This window comes from Eumetopias jubatus, unplaced genomic scaffold, assembly GCF_037043125.1.
Source record: "Eumetopias jubatus isolate StellerSeaLion01/CBP00866 unplaced genomic scaffold, mEumJub1_p1.0 scaffold_10, whole genome shotgun sequence".
NCBI classification, from domain to species: domain Eukaryota; kingdom Metazoa; phylum Chordata; class Mammalia; order Carnivora; family Otariidae; genus Eumetopias; species Eumetopias jubatus.
In genome coordinates, this window is record NW_028274816.1 from 9,953,347 (window position 1) to 9,977,430 (window position 24,084).

The 24,084-nt window shown below is 46.7% G+C and overlaps 1 protein-coding gene and 1 long non-coding RNA gene across 4 annotated transcripts; one reads left to right on the top strand and one right to left on the bottom strand.

The window, feature by feature from the left end:
- Positions 1-52: 52 nt before the first annotated feature.
- On the bottom strand, positions 53-9,062 carry AKTIP (AKT interacting protein). 3 transcript variants are annotated; one of them, XM_028091591.2, is made up of 10 exons: positions 8,958-9,062; positions 6,380-6,493; positions 4,869-5,074; positions 2,879-2,943; positions 2,692-2,792; positions 2,263-2,351; positions 2,088-2,186; positions 1,888-1,995; positions 1,017-1,077; positions 53-855 (listed from the first exon to the last, which is right to left on the bottom strand). In XM_028091591.2, exons 2-10 carry the CDS (start codon positions 6,419-6,421, stop codon positions 748-750), a joined length of 879 nt encoding a protein of 292 aa, XP_027947392.1. In that variant the 5' UTR covers positions 6,422-6,493; positions 8,958-9,062; the 3' UTR covers positions 53-747. The 3 variants fall into 3 exon arrangements, with proteins under 3 accessions (XP_027947392.1, XP_027947372.1, XP_027947382.1); XM_028091571.2 differs by having other exon boundaries at positions 53-858; XM_028091581.2 differs by lacking the exon at positions 8,958-9,062 and adding an exon at positions 8,513-8,609 and having other exon boundaries at positions 53-858.
- On the top strand, positions 8,742-23,358 carry LOC148163152 (uncharacterized). Its single transcript, XR_015769113.1, has 3 exons — positions 8,742-8,873; positions 21,365-21,540; positions 23,238-23,358. It is a non-coding gene; the product is annotated as an uncharacterized LOC148163152 (long non-coding RNA).
- The last annotated feature ends 726 nt before the right edge of the window (positions 23,359-24,084 follow it).

The window sequence follows — 24,084 nt, forward strand, 5'->3', positions numbered from 1 at the left end:
TAGTTATATTGAGAAAGGGGTATTTAGTTTCCTGCATAAATGACAAAGAACAATCATTTATTGGTTTATTTTGTCTCTACAAAACACATTAGTCATTCATCATTTAAATATCTGACTTCATTAGAAACCGTTTTAACACTCTCCCTCCTGCCATAAAAATACAGTATTAAGTAATTTTCTTTAAAAAAAACAAACAAAAAAACAACTATGAACAAGTGTTCTGGTTTCCTCTCACTCACCTAATGTGTACCTCAGTGATTGACAGGAGTCTGTAAATCAGTAAAACAGTAGGCTGAAGACTGAGGTTCAGATGATCTTCCACTTAAAAGCACTAATCAGCTATGGAACCTGCTCTCTCTCTACCTCTCTTCACGCCCTAACATATATACAACTGAAACCACAGATGCCAGGGTCATTAGAGAGTGCCGAACTCTGTCTACTCTATTAGTTTAAATGAATGTCACTTACCTTTAGCATTATATTCAGAAAAATACTTAAGCCTCGAGGTCCCCAATAATTTGGAGTACTGAACTAGATAACCACCCTAAAGACACTTCTGACGGAAGTAATGCATTACTTAAAGAGAGGTTTCCAAAACTTGCTGTTAGAACCTAAGCACACACGGACACACTGATACCAGTCCTCGTTCGCACAGTTTTACTCTTCCGGCAGTCCTTTGCCATCGGTCAGCTCTAACTAGGCCCGCGTCCGGCAGGAAAGTGCACGGTGCACCAGATTCACCAGCGCTTAAGTCGCTACTGTTTTCTCTTCTTTACTGAAAGGTTGTACTGAACCAGGCTTTACCCATGACAGGCCAGCAACATGAACACTTTTATTGTGCTGTTCTTCAGGCTTCTTCTAGGCATAATCAAAAACAGACATTAAAAATAGGACTGATGGAGACGTTGGCACTGTACAAACTCATTTCCCAAAAAGTTATTTGTACATAGTAGTCTCCAATGAAGACATTTCAGAAAGGAAACAGCTAACGATTTCGAAAATGGTTATGTACTTACCTTCTGAGTCAGCATCTTCTCTCTGGCTTCATCATGTACAGAAGGATTCCACGGAGAAAAGCTTAAGGAAGAGAAAAATATTAAAAAACCGCTTTGGCTTACTAAATTTGTAGAGCATCCATTTATTCCCTAAACAAAACTTAACAAGGAGCAATACTCAGTTGTCAACATGTAAATTTTAGATGTGACTCTAGATGATTCTGTCACAGGGTAACTATCCCTTATAGACCACTTACATGCGTCAGCTCATTTCAGCCTCACAACCATCCCTGAAGTACTGTTATTTACAGATGAAGAAAGTGTGCCAGTCAAATTAAGTCATTGCTCTGGGTTACCCAAGTCAGTAAGGACAAAGGCCAGCCCGTCTATCCCCAGAGGCCAAGCTCTTACCCACTGTCCCACGCAACCTCCCAGAGAGCTAAATCCACAATTCCTTGGGTCTCAGTACTCCTTCAGATGCATCTAAGATTAAGTATCATAGTGCTAAAGTAACACACTCTTCACCCTCTTCAGTCTCCCTCCCTTCCCCAAATCTGAACGTCGGGGGAGGGGGGATATGGCAGTGTGAGGGGCTCCAGCTGCAACTGCCAACTGAAAAGCAAAGTGTGGACATTTGAACGTGCACATTACCAGGATCCTCAGAAAATCAAAGTCACTCAACAGCTTGCTGCCAGGCACAATATGCCAGTCGACATGCAGCTTTCTGTTTAAGGGGTACCCGAGAGGTACCAGAAAGCGAGCTGCCAACAAATTATAAAGGTTGGAGGCTAACAGATGACACACTTTCCTTTTAAACCCCCATTCTAAGACCACCTGGAACATGGAAGTACAGGCTGGCAAGTGCAGTTTATCTAGATCATGTACCACTTACCTAATTGCATAGGGGTCTTCTATTTTAGGTTGGTCAAACAAACGAGCAGTGCACATCTTAACACTGTCAACCACTTTACTTTTAAAAAGCTGAACATCTTTTTCGTACCTGTGTGAAAAGTTTAATGCAAAAAGTTACCAACATAATCTACTTAGCTGCATTTTCAAATTTATCTAAAAGGACAAAGCAGAGTAACATACAGCACTGCAGCCTCTGGGTTTAAGGGGCTTGATGTATCAATCTTGTAGAAAACTCTCCTTGCGTACATTAAAACTTGCCAAATGTGATTATGGTTCCGCCTAAAGAAAAACACGCAGGATCACTGAAGCATCCTCTTGCTGACTTAGGTCCCCAAAGTAAACCTTATTTACTAACCTCCATTTTGCAAATGCTCTCTTCACATCCAGTTCACCTGAGGTGGGATCGACTAGCGGGTGAAAGACGGGAATATCAAACACCAAGCGCTGTATTTAAAGAGAGACATGTCCTTTAATGGAAGCAAGGAGCTTATCAGGTCTATACAGACATGTGTAAAGGGAGCTTCAGGACAAGGCAGTCACGGTGTTTTTTAAGTCAAAGGGCTGCCTCAAGAGGGATACTTGACAGCTTCTACCATTTTCCCGTAAAACTCAATTTTGCAGCCGGGGGCGGGGTGGGGGGCCCCCCGGAGCTCTGCTGTAGTGCAGAGCTTGGGAAACTGAAATCGTAAAATCATGAGCTCAGGAAAAGAACCAAGAAATCTTTCAAGCCCTTTAAGCCCTCCTCGGACCCAAGAAGTGAAGCCAGACTTGACTTCTTACTTACTGGGCAGTCACCATCTGGGTAGTTGTCAGGGATGTAAACCGTAAACTTAAACACACCATCTTGATACAGTCCGTGCCGTATGAATATGACTCCAAACCACACTGTGGGAAAAAATAAGAAACCATTAAGGCCCAAGTTTGTGTTAGAGGAACCAATCTGCGAGAAATTAAGAGTGACTCCTTCTTACTTAATGCAGAGCGGTAGGATGGCTGCACATAGACACCTGGTAGCTTCTGCTTCACAACCAAGGTACTAAAACAGAAGCAGAATAATGAAATTGTATGGATGTAAATGACAGATACGGATCAAACAACCCTACACTCACTTTACGAGAGAAGGACCAATCCCTCAAGGGGCAGCCAACAGCTCACACACAAGCCAAGTCCTCACCACCTCACCTGGCCCAGACTCTCGCCCATTTCCCAGCTTTACAGATGAAGCTCACAGAGAAACAGGAAGCAGAGAGGGCCCTGGACAAAGAAATTCAAGCCAAGCAGGGATACACAAAGAATCAAGTTTTCCTCCCAGAAATCAACTTTCCCAAAACATCACCTTGGAAACCAACCAGTAGGTAATGCTGAACAATGCACCTGGATTTAAAATTCTGGACATTAAATTTTAGGGAAAAGAGAGTGTACAATTTTTGCTTTTGTGACTGTAGACAATAGATTGCACCCACACACTTTCAAAAGCCTCCTGAAGCACAATTTTAGGTAGTAAGAATGAAAGTTCCATGGAACTGCCATCACTTCGGTGTCATTTTAAGTGTGAACACTACTCCATGTGGCAGAGGGCCATGTTCACATCTGCAGCGTTCTTGGTGAAGGCAGACATGTGCGTGAGGCGCTCCCCCTGTGCTCTCCCTCTCAAGTGACCCCCCAACCCGGGCGCCTGACCTCTGTGGGCCCTGCAGCAAGGGATGACAAGTGCGCGGACAAAGGCGGTACCAGCTCTCTGGGGACCTCATCACGGTGTGCCTAAAGGAGTAAGGCTGAGACCGGAGCTGGAACAATGCTGACCTCGGGCCTTAAAACATGTTTAACCTGCCAAGCCTGAATTTTATTGAGAAACAACTTGTTGAACCTTCGTTGTCTGTTCTTATTACCTATTTACCATCACACTTTTTTTTAATCCTTTACTCCGTGTTTAAGTCACTAAGATTCAGCATGTCAGCAGCAGATGCATCTGCTACAGGGAGGCCGGTCTGTGTTCTAATACAGACAGCAGATTCGGGCCACAATAGAAGCCTGTCTAACTCGCTGCCCAGCCTCACACACAAGGCCTCCACTATAAAGTTGGAGGGACCACTGCTACCACAGGGGTACAGCGAGGGAACACTTGAGGATGCTGTGCAAAGGAACTTAACGATGACAGAAATTAAGAATTCATTCTCCACACTTGGGCCCCGGGAACACGGGACCAAACCCGACACTGCCCAAGCCCCTGCGGTCAGCGTGGCCGGCACACTGGGCACGCTCCTCACCTCCCACTACTGACACGGGCGACTTCAGTCTGACTTTCAGCTGCTGGGACTCGTCCGGTTCTCACCTGCATGGAGCCCGAGTCTTTGTGACTTCCCTGTCACTGCCTACTTCTGCCTCTGTGGGTCACAAGGCAGGAGTCCAATCCCCTTTGTAATGACAGACCTTCAAATACACGAGGGCAGCTTTAATAAGTACCTCCTACGTGGTCTCTTCTCTGAGTCGGCGGTTCCGGTTCCTTCGACTGTTGGCTCCTGAGGTCTGGCTTCCTGACCTTGGCCTATTGGACCCTCTCCTCGGGCTGTCACCTCTTAGAAGGTGGGCACCACAGGAGAGCACAAGCCTCCAGCTGGGTCTGACCCAAGAGGGGACAGATTACTACCTCCCACTGTCCCGCTCTCCACAAGCACCCCCTCAGGAGGGGACTTCCTCACCTCATATAAAGGAACACCAAAATTACTCCATTCCTGACTGACTTTAGGTGCTTAGTCTTCGTCTCTTCTTCTTGCTCTCCAAAACAGACACGGAAATGCAAGCCCATGTTTGCCTTCAAATCTTATCCACCTGATATTGGAGGGGGATGCATTTGAGCTTTAAGATTGAACGACACAGGCATTTACGGAGTGCACCAGAATAAATCTCATTTTTCACCTTCAAAGGTCAGTCAGAATCTAACCAGATAGTTTAAGCACTTACAATTCTGCAAGAAGAGAGTATTCCAGGTAGAAGGGTCCGTAAGAAGCATGTGTGCCATTTGTTGACTGTGCTGCCGGGGCGGGGGACGTAGGCTTAGTTATGGGCAGAGCGTTTTTGGGAATACAAGGCAGCTGTTTCTTCGGGGCAGCACGTGGAGGGCTGGTTATCACGTCCCCTGCTAACGCCTTCTCTTCACCGTCAGATCGCTATTCAGGATGAAGTGGTGAGAACATTTGTTAGCATGATTCTTAAATCAAGAGAGTACATGTGACGTACGCTTATCCCTGACCTAAAAGCTGGAATGACTTTCACAAGGACGTTCTAGCACCACGACCAAGAGAACTTGAAAGTCCTCTGAGTAGGCAGGCCATTGGAAAGAGAACAAAGCTGAAGGAAGACTAAAGCAACAGGAAAAAATTTTAAAGCTACATCCCACAAAAACAACGCCAATATTTACAGGATGTACACGAAACAGAGAAAGAAATGGTTTCCTCTGGTGACCCCTAAAAGAGGGCAAGGGGTTACTCAGCAATTAGACAACTGTACAAGAAGAGTCGTTTGGCTCCTACGTGCTGTAGAAGGTCAGGTGTGAAGCAGCTCAAAACCAAGAGTAGAGGTGACTCCCAAATAGCCACCACCTGGCGTGAGCACCTCGCTTAGAAACAATGAATGAAGTTACGTTCTCACTTGTGCTGCTCTGATTCTGATCTTGTCCCTGATAGAGATGATCCACATTTGGACTCTCCCAAGCACAGACTGTCAGTCAGCCTGAGTCAGGGACAAAGGTCTACATGAGTCAGAGATGAAACCACCACCTCACAGGCACTTCCTTGGCTCAAGTACAGCCAAAGGCTGTTTAAATTACCTGCATTAAAAATGGATATCATGTGCAGAGGAAAAAAGATGATTCCTGGCAGTAGTCTCTTAGACGTGGAGTTAGGGGTTATATTCATTCTCTTTTTGTCTGCATTTTTTAAGCTTTCCTAAAACGTACTGTCTTTGCAATTTAAAAATGGACATTTTGTTTGGAAAAATGAAACCAGTGCCCTCAAGTCTGAGTTGGCCACATTGGACTGGTCTTTCTCAAAGCTTCTCTGACTGTGGAATCTTACAAATTAGTAAAAAGACTACTACAATAACGTGTCACAAATTTCATCATGTGTAAATGTACCCTAAAAAATAATCTTAGAATTGTAATTACCAGGATGATTTCTATTTGAGATGCTATCTCAGTCTCAGAAACTAACTTTAATCAGCAAAATAATTATTTCTCAAAAGTAAAACCTAGGGGTGCCTGGCTGGCTCCATCGGAAGATTCTTGATCTCAGGGTTGTGAGTTCGAGCCCCATGTTGGGTATAGAGATTACTAAAAAAAAAATAAACTTAAAAAAAAACTAATAAGCAAAGCCAGCTAATTTTGTTAAGATTATAGGCAACCTTGGAATGAATTATTTTTGACCTCTACTTTGACTCAAATGGGTTTCCTCACTAAATTTATTAACTATACCTACTTTGCGGACAGAGCTTGCAGACATGCTCCAGAAAGGGTTCATAACGTGGACTCCAAACAAAGAAATTCAGTGGTCTGCGTCATCAAACTCTTCTGTCCTCAGAAGTCACTTTACCTAAAAATGAGATGGGAAAACATAGAAACATACCAACATCAACAGTTAAGATTTCCAAGATAGTTAAGAACTAAATCTGACACTCTAAATAGAAATTCAGCATAACGTTATATAATATATAGCTATAAAAATTAGGGGGAAAAGTGTTCAGAAAGTTTCCTTTCAATACCCCCTCCCTCTTCTGAATCCAATTTCTTTCCCACCTTTAAATGCCTACAGGAATCTGTGTAATGAATCCTTGGCCAGGATTCAGAATATTCAGTGACACAGTTCAGCTTCGGTGCCAGAAATGCAGAAGATATGGACAGACTACAAGAGTTGCTACTAGCATAATATGTAGGCATTCGATTATAGGGAAAGCCGGGTGCAGGATGCACTGTCCCCACATACACAAAAGGTCTGTCACTGTTCAGGGTTACAGGAATTAAAGAGCCAAGGGGCTGATTTGTGTCTTAAAATTATTCTCCCCAGCAAAACTAGTAGCCAGAGACATAACAGAGAGAAGGCAGAGCAGGTAAGCTAGAGAGGGATAACTGGGTCCTGGCAGGATCATCCCCAAGAAATGGTCTTTCTCTCTGCTTAATGTGTGGAAACTACAGAATCAGACGCTGAAGGAGTGGCCAAGCGGTACATATGAACGCAACAGAGGAGTGCAGAGACATTTCACAAACACATCTCCCAGCAAAGCTTCAAGTAGTGGACAAGAAAGTATGCCTCAAAGGTCACAAAGTCAGTGGGTCATTTCTAAAAATACAGAGGAAGAGGCAGAGGAAAAGCAGCAAGCCAAGCTGTAAGAACAACTTCTCTGCTCTGGTGATTTTCCCCAGGCTCGGTTATGTGGAAAGCAGAGCTCCTCTGAATTCCTACTTGCACCCATCGAAAAGGCTGAAGGTTAAAAGGGTCAAAACTTAGCAACATTCTACTAAATTCATAAGAAGCAAATCATTAGAGAACCCTGTACCAAATGTCCCTGACAGCAAAAATTTGTTTTATGACAAGACTATGATATCCGCAGGTGGGTACCAAGTCTCCCATACCTCGCCTGTGCCAATTACTGCTATTTTGCTTCCACGACATAATGCCACCCAGTAATTAAATCAAAGGAATGAGGCTCCTGGTTCTTCCACTAACCTGTTGACTTACAGCCAACAAACAGCAACTTATTGCTGAGAGCTCTCCACAAATCTGCCTTTAAAGGTGACTAGAGCACAGAGGAGAATGGTTGGGACATCAAAAATGTGTGCAGGCATGTTCCCATTTGGCCCAAATGAAAATGTTGGTTTTCAGATCCAGAGTAATGTACGGCACCCACTGTCATCTAGGACACATCTGACTTAACAGAGGATCCCCTCCCCTTGGGACACAGTGCTCACCACCATGTAAATTTACTGGAGTGATTCATTCACCTGTATGGTCCCTTCCAAGTCTAACACCTAATGAGTCTATAACTTTGCCTTTAAGAATCCAAACTTGCCCCCAGTTCCTGTTCTCTTTAAGCAGGAGGTAGTTTCTACTGCTTCCTGTGTTTCCAGTAGCGTCATAATCACCTGAAGTAACCAGCGCGCTTTTAGAGAATAACTACACGGTCTATTAGATGTCTAGCCTACCCAGACTGGGTTCAGCATTTTCCAACAGGGTGACATAGATGGAAGGAAGCCCTAGGACACAATTTGAGAATTTCTGCTGGTTCGGCCATACAAACCAAACAGGACGGTCTTCCTTTATGACAGAGAGCTCAGAAATCAGTGGACCCGTACAAATGATCTCAACATGGCTTGAGCCAAAACCTACAAGAAGGGTGCTGCTTTCCTACGTGCCACGGCCCCTAAATAGGCACTAACTTAATACATCACCCCGAACAGCCTTAAACTCCACGTTAAGAGAAGACAGAGTACGGCACCGAGAACGGACAAAAAACAGCCTCGACCCTGGCCCGGCGACTCGCTGCGGACAGCCGGGACCGGCACCCTCGCCCGGGGCGTAAATCCATCTCCACACACGCACGGAATCCGGACAAACCTGTCTCGAGGTGAGGCAAGGCAGGGGCCATGTCCCTGCTTTGCAGCTGGCTCGAGGCCGGCCCCGGGCCCTCGAGCCCCTCCAGTGGGGTGCTGAGGGCCTCCAGGGCTCGAGGACGCCTCCTCCCCCCCCACCAACCAGCGCGCAGGACGGAGGCGGGGAGGGCGGGCCGCGGACGGGGCGAGCCGGTCGGGCCCGCCTCCCTCCCTCAGGCCTCCGGGCCCAGCACCCCGACAGCTCCCAACGCCGGCCGAGGGCCCGCGACCGCCAGCGCAGCAGGTGCCTGCAAACGTGGACAGGTGCCCGGCCCCGCCCCCGTGTCCCAGCGCGGCCGCCGTCGCTACGGAATCGAGAGCGCCGGGTAAGGCAGACAAATGCCGGGCCGAGACTCCACGGCCCTCCCGTCCCTCCCGTCCCTCCTAGCCGGCCCGGCAGTGCACCTCACCTCGGCGTTTTCAACGCAGTGCTCCCAGCTGCTGAGCGCCGTCGCGGCCCCACAGCATCTCTGACTGCAGCGCCAGCCCAGCCCCTGCCTGCTCCCCGCCCCGCCCTGCTCTGCTCTCAGTGTTGGGCCCCGCCCCCTGCCCCACGCCCCTGGGCCCAGACGCTTCCGCCCAGCCTCCCGGCGCCAAGTGGCTCCCATACCTGTCCGTCAAGGACGTTCTTCCGGAGGCGTTGGGAACGACAGCACTCCGCCCTGCCAATCAAATCTGCTCCGCTCGGGCGGGGGCAGCACTAGACCCTCCCCTTACGTAACAGCGCCCAGAGTGAACTGTCAGTCACGGAAGTCTCGGCCCCGGGGGAGGGATGGGGAGGAAACAAACAAGGACCTGAACGTAATTGGTTACGACATCCGTCAGTCATCATAGAGGCCCGCCCACAGCTTTGTGCATGGTCACTGCGGCCATTTGGGGAGACAGTGCAGATTTTCCAGATCCCGGCCGGGGAAGGGCCAGGGCAGGGTCGGTTTCCCCGAGAGCGCGACGTGCGGGCCGGCTTGGCCGGCGGTGGGAGCGCCCCGAGCCCCGAGAACCCCTCGTCGGGCCCCCTCTGTCCGCCTAGAGCGGGAGGGGCCGGGGTGGCTGTCAGGTCGAGGGAATCTACTGGAACGTTTTATGTCACGTTGAGAAACGCGGTGTTCCCGGTCACAGAATGGACGAGCGCATGGTGGGAGCTCAGCTCTGTCAGCGCTTGGCGGTAGCGCTGCCAGAGCAGCTTTTAAAAAATGTACCAGTCAGACAACCTACAGAATCCGAATCCGGGGGGGCGGTGAGCAGCAGGAATTTACATCTGTCACAAGCTGCTCTGGTGATTCTGGTGCACGCTGAAGTTTGGGGACCTCTTCCATGGCAACATAGCTCCCGGTCCCCCGACCCTGTCTTTTTACCCCACAAACCCTCACTCTGATCCAGAACACTTTCACCACTTCTAATCCTTTACTGCTCAAAAGTTTTCCACGGAAGCCAGTTCAGGCTGCAGAGCAATCTAAACTCAGCCCACCTTCCAAGGCACACCCTATGCTGGCCTCCCTTCCCAAGTTCCCCTCATTTCCCACGCCTGTCTCCAGCCCCATTCTGTGATGGCTGCTCTTGGCTTTCACGCTGCCAAGGCTTTTCTTACGATGGTGCCTTCTCTCCGGACGCCCTTCCAATCTGCACCTGGCTCAGTATCCTACACTCCTCAGCAGAGGAGTATTTTCTGATCAGGTTGTTCCATTTTGGGTTGCCTTTTGAAATCCTGGTAAAATGACCTCCTTGAATGGCAGGCAGCCAGCCAGACTCTCCTCGTTAATTCCCAGGGCTGGTTCCGAAATCCAACTTCCTCCCCTAGCCGAAAACACTCCTGAGCCACTTCCTTTTGTCCAGGCTGAATACACTTATGAATGTTGTTGTGCTATTAGTTTCAATCAATACCAAGAGGAAGGCAAGCAGGAAATCCTTTTCTCTGGCCACAGGTGGTCTCCCCTGGCACCTCTCTGGCCCGATCCCAAAGCAAGGGGATTTATCTCACAGGGTAGGGCAGGCTCTGGGAGTGGCACCCTTGGCTTTGGGACAGAGGCACAACCAAATGTGATAATGCCTAGCAAAATAAAAGGATCCTTTTCTTCCAACGGTCTTTTCCAAAGAGCAAGAACACCTTATCCAGAAGTTGTCCAGAAGAATGCCCGAGTTCCAGTAACCCCAGATGAGTCACTGGGTGTCCATCCACAACTGAACCAATCAAGGGCAAGTGGCATGAGGCTGCCATGATGGGCTAGGGCCAATCAAGATTAATCCTGGATCCCTGGACTTGAGGCAGGGTGGTGACCGGATCAGATTTGTATTTTGAAAAGCCACCAGAGTAAGAGAGCCTTTGGGAAACCATTGCAGTCACTGAGCAAGAGACAGGTGCATGAAGGTAATGGTGGAGAAGGCGAAGGGGAGGAATTGCAGAGATATTTAAGAGGTAGAATGGACAGGACTGGGCCATTGATAAGACATGGGGGTAGGGGTATGAAGACAAAGGGGGTATCATGGATGACACCTAGATTTTTGGCCTGAGCTACTGGGTGGATGGTGAGAACATTCACCGAGATGAGTGACAGTAAGCCACGCTATTTATGGGAGGGTGGGAAGTGGGGGGAGAGTTCGGTTTCCCATAATTAATGTTAGGGGTGTTTCTATGAGTACTGTTGCTTCTGTACCTGATATCCACGTCCCTCCTCTTCATGGCTGGGAGGGCCTCAATGTTTATTGAGGAGCCCAACCCTTCAGTGGTTTCCCATAGCCCTTCGGATGAAGACCAATGGCATGGCGGGGCCAGCACCTGTTCAGCCCCATCTGCCCCAGGCTGCAGTCACTTGCATTCTTGTAATTCCTCTGAGGTGTGATGCTCTCCCACCCCACCCCATCCCATTGCAAGGTGGGACCTTCGACTGGTTATTTCCTTTGCTTGGAACCTTCTTTTTCTCCCCTATCACAGATCTCAGCTGAAACACCACTTGCTCAGGGTGATTTTCCACTTATTTGGGAGAGGACGTATTAATGTGTCTCCGACACTACACAGTAAGCTCCATGAGGCCGGGACCATGTGTTTCTCCCTTCGTGGTCTCCCCAACAGCCAATCCAATGCCTGGATGTAGTAGATATGCAAGAAGTATTTGACAAATGAAGGACAGAAGCAACTAAAGTAAATTTAAAACCTATGTGCCCCCAGCTCTGCAGAAAGAAAGTAGCTTATTACAAACACAAGGATGACTGACTTCAAGGGACATGAAGCAGCCTCAAGGCACCACTTCTTTAAGACTGAAATAGGTACTCTTCAACATGGTGCTGGGAACACTGGATGGCTACATGCAAAAGAATGAAACTGGACCCCTTTCTCACACCATACACAAAAATAAACTCAAAATGGATTAAAGACCTAAATGTGAGACCTGAAACCATAAAAATTCTAGAAGAGAACACAGGCAGTTCTTTCTCTGACATCGACCGTAGCAACATTTTTCTAGATCTCTCTCCCAAGGCAAGGGACACAAGCAAAAATAAACTATTGGGATGACATCAAAATAAAAAGCTTCTGCACAGCAAAGAAAATAATCAACAAAACTGAAAGGCAACCTATGGAATGGGAGAAGAAATCTGCAAATGACATAGCCAATAACGAACTTCTAAACTCAACATCCAAAAGCAAATAATCCAATTTAAAAATGGGCAGAGCACATGAGCAGACATTTCTTCAAAAAAGATATCCAGATGGCCAACAGACACATGAAAAGATGCTCAACATTACTGATCGTCAGGGAAACACAAATCAAAACCACAATGAGATACCACCTCACACCTGTCAGAAAGGCTAAAATCAACAACAGAAGAAGCCACAAGTGTTGACTAGGATGTGTCACCGTTGGTGACAATGCAAACTGGTGCAGCCACAGTGGAAAACAGTATGGAGGTTCCTCAAAAAATTCAAAATAGAACTACCCTACGATCCCAGTAATCATACTGGCTATTTCCCCCAAATACAAAAACACTAATTCAAAGGGATACACACACCCTTATGTTTATAGCAGCATTATTTACAAGAGCCAGATTATAGAAGCAGCCCAGTGTCCCATCGGTAGATGAATGGATGAAGATGTGGTGTGTGTGTATATTTTAGTTATTTATTAAATGGAATATTACTCAGCCATAAAAAAGAATGAAATCCTGCCATTTGCAACAACATGGATGAAGCTAGAGAGTGTAATGCTAAGTGAAATAGAGAAAGACAAATACCCTATGATCTCACTCATGTGAAATTTAAGAAACAAACAAAAGGAAAAATAAAGAGACAATCCAAGAAATAGACTCTTAACTAGAGGGAGCAAACTGATGGTTGGGGATGGGGAGGTAGGTAGGGGAAGTCTGGGTGAAATAGGGTATGGGGAATAAACAGTGCATTTATCATAATGAAAAAAATAAAGTAAAATCTCAGTAGCCACAATTAACACTTTAGAATAATAATGGTTTTTTTTTTTCTTGTCCACGTTAGGCTTTGGTCTAGTGCCTTTTAATTTATGTGTAAACCAAGGAAACATAAAGAGACATGAAAACAAAACAAAAAATTAAAATATATGAAGTACTGAGAAAAACCTGACTCTAAACCTTACCTATAGAACATTTTTAATCACTTCATTATTCTAAATTTTTAGAGCATATCTGGTATTGGCGTCAAAAAAATGAATTCTTTTTTTTGTTTGTTTGTTTTTAAGATTTGACAGAGAGAGAGAGAGCGCGCGCGCACAAGCAGGGAGAATGGGAGAGGGAGAAGCAGGCTTCCCGCCGAGCAGGGAGCCCGATGCGGGGCTCGATCCCAGGACCCCGGGATCATGACCTGAGCGGAAGGCAGACGCTTAACGACTGAGCCACCCAGGCGCCCCAATTCTGTCAGACACGGGGGCTGTACGAGTACTCGGGGCTCCTGTTCACGTTCTAATCAGAATACTCACTGAATCCATTCTTCGCTTGGTCCCTGGGAAATTAATTGTACCATGCTTTTAGGTCACTGATTTACTACTAAAGGAAGGCCTTAACAGAAGGAAGGGGTAAAAGGATGAAGTTTAGCTGAAATGTGTAATGTGTTTCATACACATGCACAGACGAGCCAAGATCTTTAGTTCAACCCATTTGCCCCCGAATCCTTCTTTGAAAGGTGGCTTCCTATTTAGTGTGGAACATGTATCACTGACTATACATGTTATTCAAGATATAGATGATTCCATAGCTATACATTTATTTTCATAGGTCAGAAAAAAATAGATCATTAACACATCAAAACTATAATTTTAGGGATAGTAATGTTTAGTACAAGGCCATAGTAGGCTTTTTTTTTAAGTGAATGGATCCAAGGGAAGCTATTGATAATCCTATAATTAACAATGATCCTTAGATGGGGCAGAAATCATGAACTTTGGACAATTATTGAAGTTTGAGAAACACTGCTATGGAGGGATGACATGGCTTTTGTCCTTTCTGCACCTTCACGGAACATCACAATTCTTGCCATCACATCACAATTCTTGCCATCACATCACAAATTGTGGTTTGGGGTTGCATTATATCTTCTTCCCCTGCCCTAGTCCCCACAACTCTCTTCCCCATTAGTAGCTGAGGGGCTGGATGGACAGATGTGTGGATGATGGGTAGGTAGATAAAGGAATGAATTTTACAGATAGACTACAACATATTAAAATTAAAAATCAGAGTAGCTGATGGACCACCGTGAATATTTATACTTTAAGGAAAAGCAAACAATCTACAACATCGCAGCTCACAGAGGGCTGGCAAAGAATAGATTTCCTTTTATAATCAGACAGCATTTTGAATCTACAGAACACTGCAAATAACCACCCACTCTCTCAGCTTGCTGCCAAGTCTACCACCAGCCACAAGAGCAATCTTCTCTTTGATTGGCGTTATCTTTGCAAAACCACCTCACGCTGTGGTTGCAAAGCATTTGGAAAGACAATAAAGGCTTAACTTTACCTGCTGGAGTGGGAGATTCAGACAAAAGAGAGGAGAGAGAGAAAGCAATAGTCATCCACTGCTAAATAATGCTGTGGGCAGGGCTCTGTTCCAGACAAGACACCTTCCTTTCTTATGATCGGTGAATAGTCTCATGAAGGACACCTAAGGGGTCTCAGTGATTTTGAGAGTCTGCCACCCAAAGGAAATGACACCATCATCACCATCATTTCTTCCAACTTTTTATTCTGAAAACTGTTGGTCATACAGAAATGTAGAGCTTATGACCATCCTTACATTCACCACCTCGATTCAAAAATGGTTAATGGTTTTGCTGTATTTCTTTTTCCTAACTCCCCCCCCCGCCCGCCTCTCAAATCATTTATAAGTAAGTTGTAGTCATTGTGACCTTCACTCCTAAATACTTCAGCATGTCTGTCCTAAGGGCAGGACATTTCCCTACAGAACTATAGTACCACAGTCACCCTTGAGAAAATTCTCTAAATCCCTTGCCTCCGTGGAGGCCCACACCTCCTTACATCACCCTAGGTTGCCTCACATCATGAAAAAAAAAAAGCTTTTATGGTTTTTATTTTGTAAGCCAGGATCCAATCAAGATTCACTCGTTACATTTGGTCTCTTCAATCCTATATTCTAGAAGTCTGCCATAACATGGACTATCTGAACAGACCAGGATGTTTCACATTCTGGATTTCTTGTGATGTTGTGTAGCTTGGTTCTCTTTCCCTGTATTTCTCGCAAACTGTTAGGTCTGAAGACTTGATTAGATTCACCATTTCTGGCGGGAGTATTTCCTGAGTGAGAAGCTTCTAGGACTCCACCAGCTACTGATTGAGTAGAACTGCATCCTAATGCCATGAAATATGCTCTGTGCTAACACAAGTTACTTGAATATCTGGTACTGTCAATATTAGTCAATTTTGAAGTTTCCAGTTGGGTATTTTGGCCATTTCTACTTCCTGCTCTGAAGGCTGACTTACTGTCGATGACTCTGTTCTCACAAATACCAATGAGTCTAGAAATCAGACTCGTTCTTATGGCCACTTGCTGGGTACCTGGCAAAGTTGAATCCATGTGGGGAAGAAACAACGTGGTTCAGAAGACACGAGGTGGTGAGCTGTCTGCTAGTGAAGGTTAGGGAGGGCAAGCAGGGGAAGCCTAAGGAGGGATGTTTATGGATTTCCCACTTCAACATTTCTACATCCTCCCTGGAGCCAGACTCAGGCCTCAGGTCCCCGCTAACTGGTACCCTGTAAACTTTTCTCTCTCCTTCTCTGGTGTGACAAGGTCCCAAATATTCCTTAATGTGTGGAGAAGTGAAAACCAAGGCTGCTGAAGAATAGGAAAGCCAGGTACACCGTTGCTGTCTTGGGGAGTGTGAATCCGCACAAATGAGACAGCAGAGACTGGGACTGAGAATCCCGATAGGTTCATAGCAATGTATTTTTATTTTCCCCAGTAACAGGCAGCAGTTTCTCCTGACACCCTTTACACGGCCATTCCTTTTGAATGACGCTAAAGAGCAAACCATTCCCTGCTCTAACTTGGCTCTAAGCCTGGGAAGGCTCTGGGTGAGTTTAAGTGACCCTCCACTCCTCGTAGTGGATGGTCGAGCGCCCTCTGGTGGGCAGTGGGAAGAATGCATGCAGCAAAGCAGAATTAATTTACCTGTTTCTCAGAGAATATTAGAAGCACATTCAAAAGCACACCCATTTCTTAAAAAAAAAAAAAAATCCTGCATCTACATTTGCGTTCCTAAAAAATAATCATACCTAAAAGAGTTCTCTATTTCCCTCAAAGTACTTACTAGTCTCAAGCAGGGAGCATCCCCATCAGAGGGGCTCAAAGTACACAGAGAAGAGGAATGGATTCAAAATGGGATTACTGACCCTTTCACCTAAAATACCTTAAACATCCTGTATGTATCATCTCAGAAACCATTCTTCAGGGCTGCCGCGACTAAGAAAATTAATGCCACTAGCCCCCAGAGCCTCTCCTTTGGCACCCTTGTCACGATTGGCTTTACCCCTCTGCCCCTACGTTCCTCCCTCCATCAAAACCGGAATCCTCATCCCCCTAAAACAGAAAGGATTAGCCACAATTCAACCCTTTCGCACCGATTTAGGGCTCAAAGCCTTAAGGAGTTGAAGCACTAACAGTAATTTCCAGAATGGGGCCAGAGCACAGGGATGAAGTCTGTCCTCCAGGGATGGTCTGGGGAACGAGGGGACATAGTTGGGATTGGGAGGGGCTGAGGGCTGGGAGCGATGAGACAGTTACTGCAATCCTCTCCCCAAGGCTCCACACTCACCTGGCACCACTGCCAAGAAGAAGGCCAGCCCCAACTATGCACATGTGATGAAGGACCAGGTTGGCAAACTGGGGGAAGGTGGTCTCTGACTATGTGTTTTGGTCCGTGGCCCCAGGGAGGTGCACACTCCTAATGATCCAAGTTATGCAAGAGTTAGGCCATTTACCCGAGAGTCATGTGATCCAGCTTCGCAGGACAAATATTTAATCATTGCTGGAGTCGAAGCTGCGCTGGTTGCACCAGGCTGGTGGGATCCGCAGGCTCCTTCCAGAAGGCAGATTAGCCCCAGGTGATGAGCCCTCTGGGGTTAGCTGGGATCTCCTAACTCCTGAGAAGTTCTGGGAGAAGACCTGCTGCCCCTGACCACCATCCATGTGTAGCTTCACAGTCTCCCAGTATCCCTGTTGCCTGGGATCTTTCTACCTGAAATCAGTGTGGGGTGCAGGGGCCCTGTCTGCCACCACCTGGGGGTCCTCCTGTCTCTCTTCCCTTCTGGAAGAGCTGCAGGCGCTTAACACAGCCCCTTGTGCCCAGTGCCGCTGTGCAGAAATGTAGCTGATTCAAGGGTGTGTCCCTATGGCTTCCTGGCCAGAAATCTCAGCAGTAAAATTCAAGATCACATTCATGGAGAGGAAGGAGAGCAAGGGACTGTTTTGCACAACAGACAATCCCTAATTCATCTGTATGCCTCTACTGCTAGGACCCTGGGCCAAGCCACCATGACCTCTGACATCTCACTGGGATGACATCAGCCTCCTCACTAGGCTCTGGCTTCCTCTGCTTCCTCTCAGTCTGTTCTCAACATGGAAGGTAGAGAGAGCACATTAAGCCTCAGGTTGGGCCGTGTCACTCTCTGCTCTAACCCTCCAATGGTTTCCCATCTCCCAGACTAAAGGCCTAGGAGATCCCAGGTAATCTAGCCACTGTCACCCACTCACCTGTCCCCAGCTCCTTCATCTCCTAAAACAATTCCCCTTTTCACTCCAGTCTAGCCTCAATGGACTCCACTGTTCCTGGAATAGGCCAGGCATGTGCCTGCCTCAGGGCATTTGCACTTGCTATTATTCCCTATACTTGGAAAGCTCTGCCCCCAGATATCCACGGGGTTCACTCTCTTACTACTTCAATTTTTTCCCCCATTCAAGAACATGGTGTTTATTACATTGTGGCTTTCAACGTTGATACAGGAAAAGTGACATGACTAGTTATTTTATTCTTAAATGGTACCAAGAGCTGTGCTGAAATCTGCCCAGTATCTGCTGATACCGAAGACTACAGTTACCAAAAACAATTGCCACAACACAATTATTTTTGTAATATAATATTCTAGTTTAAAATGACAAAATGCTTAGTCAAGACATAATTGTGAGTAACTGGATTTTTTTCAGTGTATGATTTCCTTATATTGGGGAACTAGAAATTTGCATAGCAAAATTTCTATGAACACATACACAAGGATAGTTCTGATTTTTTTAATTATATAATTTCCTTTTTAAAAACCTACTTTTTTAAGGTGTGATGGACATACGAAAAGCTGTATGTGTTTCATGTATACAACCTGATAAGTTTGAGATAAATATTCACCTATGAAACCATCACCAGAATCTAGGCTATAAACCAACCCCTCACCTCCAGAAGCTTCTGCCCACTTTTTTTTTTTTTTACAAGAAAACTTGACATCTACCCTCTTAGCAAAGTTTTAAGTATACAAATTTTATACTTAAAACTAAATTGGATTGTTAATTATGGGCAGGTTGCTATTCAGCATTCTCCAGCATTCAGCATTTCTGCATAATGGACACTTTGTAGCCTTTGACGACACCTCCCAGTTTCCCCGTCCCCCAGCGCCTGCTAACCACCATTCTACTCTTTGCTTCTGGGAGTTTGACTATCACAGATTTCTAATACACGTGGTATCTAATACACGTGGTATCACGTAGTAGGTGTTCTTTGACGTCTGGCTTATTTCACTTGTCTTCTAGACTTATCCATATTGTCTCAAATGGCAAGCTTTCTTTTTTATAGCCAAATAATAGTTCATTACAGGTAAATACTGTATTTTCTTCATCCATTTGTCTACCAATTGGCTGTTAGTTTCCTTTTAGGTCTTGGCTATTGTGAATAATATTGCAATGAGTGTGACAGTGCAGACAGCTCTTCAAGATTCTGAGTTTAGTGGCACTTGCGTGGGCTCATTCGGTTAAAGCATCCAGCTCTTGAATTTGGCTCAGGTCATGATCTCAGGGTGGTGGGATCGAGCCTCGTGTCGGGTTCCGTGCTCAGCACGGAGGCTGCTTGTCCCTCTCTCTCTGCACCTCCCTCCGCTCATGCTCTCTCTCTAAATAAATCCTTAAAAAAAAAAAAATCCTGATTTTAATCCCTTTGGATATATACTCAGAAGTGGGATTGCTGGATCATAGGGTAGTTCTATTTTTAATCTTTTAAGGAACCTCCATCCATCTCTCATAGCGGATGCACCAATTTACCTTCCCACCAACAGTGCACAAGAGATCACTTTTCTCCACATCCTTGCCAACACTTACTTTTATAATTGCCACCTTATAGGTGTAAAGTTATATTTCATGATGGTTTTCAATTGCATTTTCCTGATAGTGATGCGGAGTACTTTTTCATATAGCTGTTGGCCGTTTGTTGCAGGTCTTCTTTGGAGAAAGGTCTGTTCAGGTTCTTTGTGCATTTTTAAATCGGGTTATTTGTGTTTATGCTGTTGAGTTTTAGGAGTTCCTTATGTTTCAGATATCGGCTTTGATCACATATGTGGCTCACAAATATTCCGTCCCATTCTGTTGGTTGCTTTTTCATGTTGGTGGCGCTTTCCCTTGCCAGGCAGAAGCTTTCTAGTCTGATGTAGTCCTGCATGTTCATTTTTGCTTTTGGTGCCCGGGCTTTTTGTATTATATCCCAAAAAAATCATCGCTCAGATCAATGTCAAGGTGCTTTTTGTCCCCTCCGTTTTCTTCTAGGAACTTCAGCACTTCAGGTCTTATGTTTCAGTCTTTAAACTATTTTGAATTGATTTTAGTGTATGGTGGAAGATAAAAGTCTAATTTCCTTGTTTTGCACGTACTCAGTTTTCCCAATGCCATATATTGAGGAGACTATCCCTTCCCCATTGGGTCTTCCTGGCTCCCTTATCAAAGATCAGCTGACTGTATAGGCGTCCCATAATTTCCAGGCTCTCGATTCTGTCCCCCTGGTCTATGGGTTTTTATGCCAGACGGGAGGCTGTCTGCAAGCGAGAGAGAGAGAGAGAGAGAGAGAGAGAGAGAGAGAGAGACAGACAGACCTCACAGGAAACCAACCCTACTGGCATCTCGATCTTGGACTTCCAGCCTTCAGAGCTGTGGGAAAATAAATTTCTGCTGTGGATGCCACCCAGCCTGTGGTACTTCGTTATGGCAGCCTGAGAAAAGTAATAGTGTAAATATTTGCTGACGCAAATGAATGCCTTTCATGGGCCTGAAATGGTTGCTTTTGTCACAGCTGGGGACTGACTGGCTTTCTTGTTCTTCTCCTTCCAACGTTAAGGTGGGTGTTCACTGAGCATCCCCCACTCCTGGGGGTGGGGCATAAGCCACCACTTAGCATCAATCACGGATGCTAAGAAAACAGGAAATGATAAAATGAAGGTCAAAGCTCTTGATGGTCACAACCTCTCCATGGGTAAAAATGGGCCCCAACAGCTGGGCCCCACCATCTGTCTCTGTGGATTCTTTGACCTGTCTTTGCCACCACCGTGTTAGAATTCTCTCAGCTGTGGCCCAACAGGTGACGTGAGTGTGCGAATGGAGCTAAGTATGAGCCACAGGTCTGCCTCCTTGCTTCTAAGACAATACAGGCCAAAGAACAAATGACCAAAAATGACCCCAGGCTGCCAGTTTGCAACCCCTGCAAAGCAGCTATATAGAGCCCATTTGGGCTAGATACATATTTTCCTACGAGGAGTTCTGGGCAACTGATCAGCCATCAGTCTCTGTATTGGGGGGTGGGTCACCAAGGAAACAAAGCCTAGGAATAGGTGTTTTGTTTTGTTTTAGATTTTATTTGTCAGAGAGAGAGCACAAGCCGGGGGAGTGGCAGAGGGAGAAAGCAGGCTTCCTGCTGAGCAAGGAGCCTGATGGGGGCTCGATCCCAGGACCCTGGGATCATGACCTGAGCCGAAGGCAGACACTTAACTGATCCACCCAGGCGCCCCGGAAATATGTCCTTTTTTATGTGATGGATAAATAAAGCGTAAGACATAGCATTCGACTCCAAAAAGCAAGCAATCTAGTCAAAGAGTCTATTGTTAATTATGGATGGGTTGCTATTGAGCATTTCTCCAGGATTTAATCATCTTGCTTAATGGACACTTTGTAACCTTTGACAACACCTCCCTGTTTCCCCGTCCCCCAGCGCCTGCTAACCACCATTCTACTCTTTGCTTCTGGGAGTTTGACTATTGCAGATTTCTAATACACGTGGTATCACGCAGTAGGTGTTCTTTGATGTCTGGCTTATTTCATTGTCTTCTAGATTTATCTGACAACTGCAAGTGAGAGGGATTAGTGCATCGGTCCCTTCCTTGGATGGGCTCCTGCTGGGCTTCAGCAGAGGTACAAGAGGTGGCCACGTTACTGATCGGACCTGGGACTCCGAGCAAGCCGGGACGGGAAAGAGGCATCCTTCGATTACGAAAAACATGGTCTCTGGTAATCCTGTGGGCCGGGCTGAGTGGCTCCTGGAGGCATCCATGACCTCTCTGTTTATTCCGGAGAAGGATCACATTTTCTTCTCACTTAGCACTCTGCAAACCCACAGGCCGAGGGCCACCCCCAGTATTTACCACATAAGTCATACGAACGAGAGAACAAGCCACACTCAGGAAGAGGAGGGCCTGTCCATCAGCCAAGGCCTTCTGTGCATTTATACTCCTGTTTCTGCCCCCTCTGATTTGAGGGAGAAGCTCAATGAACAAGTGTCTCAGAACCAGTGGTTTTGGGAAGTTAATGGGAGGACAGTGGCATCTTGGTGACAATTAAGTGAGCCTGGGGTGGGGGTGGGGGGGGCTCTGACGGCTGCCATTTTTCTGGTTGAGGGGGCTCATCAATCTTACCTCTGCTGACACAGAGGATGCAAGAGATAGAGTTCAGCCCCAGTGTGTGACAAAATCCCCTCTGTGACATCACGCCTGGTTTGACAGCCATGGGGACAATGTGAAGATCCTCTGGTGACAACAAATACTTCTGCTCACCACCCACCCCCCGCCCCATCCTGCTTTGCAAACCACATGTCCCACAAGTCCCCTGCAACAGGAGAGGAAGACACAGGGTCAGACGTGTATCCGAGGGACAGCCCCATCTGAGACAGGATCGGAATAGACCAAACATGCTCTGGCTCCCGAGGGCCTCGGGCGGAACGGTCAGGAACATTTCTGCATGATTTGGACTGGGCTACTCCTTTGGCTGGGCCAATGTCAACAAGTTGTTAGCTTTGCCGTGTGGACATATGGAAGGCTGGGGGCTCCTCGCCTGGGCGGGGGTGGGGGGTGGGGGGCGGGTAGTCCCACCTTGGACCCATGCACGTAGGCAAATCCATAGGCTGATCTTACACAGAAGCTCCCCCACATTTGTTTTCACAGTGGGGAGCCCATCTCCTGGTGCCCCTGAGCTTCAGGGAGCCTGGAACCGTTGGGGTCACACTTCCGATTCTTTGCGGGTAATGCCCTTCATGAGAGCACACAGCCTGTCCACATCCTCACGTGCCATTCATGTTATTTTCCAAGACCTGCTTCTTCTACCTGCTTCTCCACCCCCCCACCCCAGACCAATCACTCCAGCAACAACAGAAGGACACCTGCCACAGCGGCCACTTGCCTGGGAGCCCCTGGAGGAGGGTCTTTGCTTCTACAACTAAAAGCCTGTCTGCTCCTAAGAAAGAGAGAGAATTAGCCCCAAGCCACAGGGAGAGAGATGGGGGCGGGCAGATGGGATCCAGAAACCCGTCTCAATCCCTATCCTGCCATGATTGCCACAACCAGCCGGGCCGCGGGTCCCATCCCTTGTAGGAAGAGCCTCCGCTTCCCAAACCATGAAATGGGGAGACCGGTCTCGAGTTCCTTGTCCCTTCCAGCCCTCAACCCTTTGATTCTCAAGATTGCAAGTCAGAAAGGACTTTAAAGAGAAAATAGTGCCATCCTCCAATGTTGCAGAGGAAACAGAAGCAGGAGGGAGGGAGGGGAGGTTTCCAGTGCTCTAGCCAACCAGCTGCACGTGTGAGGGGTGGGAGCTGTGGGGGGGGGGTCCAAGTGGGTGTGCACGTGAGCGTGTGGGCTGTGTGGGTGTGTGCCTGCACGGGAAGGGTCAGGGTGGGAGCGAGGCACAGAGAGAATGTCTCTTTCCTTTCACAGATCACCCCAGAGATCTCGCCTTTACAGGTGGAACTGAAGATAAATGGATTAGCCAGGTGAATAAACCTGTATTAAAAAACCTTCTGAAAAAAAAAAAAATCAATTTGAGAGAGAAGATTTGGGAAAATAAAATATGATCAACTGTGTCATAAATCGATGCCTGCAAGCTTGAATAAATTGAGGCCTGCAAGTCTGGTAAACAATTTCTGATCTACAGCTCCCACGGTAACCTCGCTGGTTGGTAGTTACCTTAGTAATTGGACCATGGGATGAGGCCAGGCCAGAATGAAAGGCATTAAAAATGATGTTTCTTCAAGTGAAAATTAATTTGTTTGCTGACCAACAAAGACCAAAGTAATTTCAGAATTTTAAGGATGGCGAGACATCATAAAATTGTTTACACTTTTCACCCCTCCTTAAATTAGGCATGGAACCCGAATGGAAATGAGAAAGAGACCAGCCTCTCCGTCCCCACGCAGGATACTCTGAGCACAGACGCTGGCGGCTGACCCGAGCGGGGTGCAGGTGCCCGGGGGGGGGGGTACTGGGGGTTGTGGGAGCAGGGGGAAGGAGGGCCAGGCAGGACTCCACGCCCAGCTCCACACAACCAGTATCTACTGCAGGCAAAAATCAAAAACACCACGGAAAGTCAGAGGAGCTTGGCTTTTCTGCTCTGGACATGCTCCTCACAAGGGAAAGGCAAGTTAAAGCAGCAGCTTTTGGTGCTAGAATGGGTCAATCTCAAAAAGAATAGAAGTTAAGACCTAAGGTGGTGGCGTGCACCTGCTCAGAAAAGGCAGGTGGGTCTGGGGAGGCAGCGGCACAGGTAGCCTGGAGGGCAGGCCAT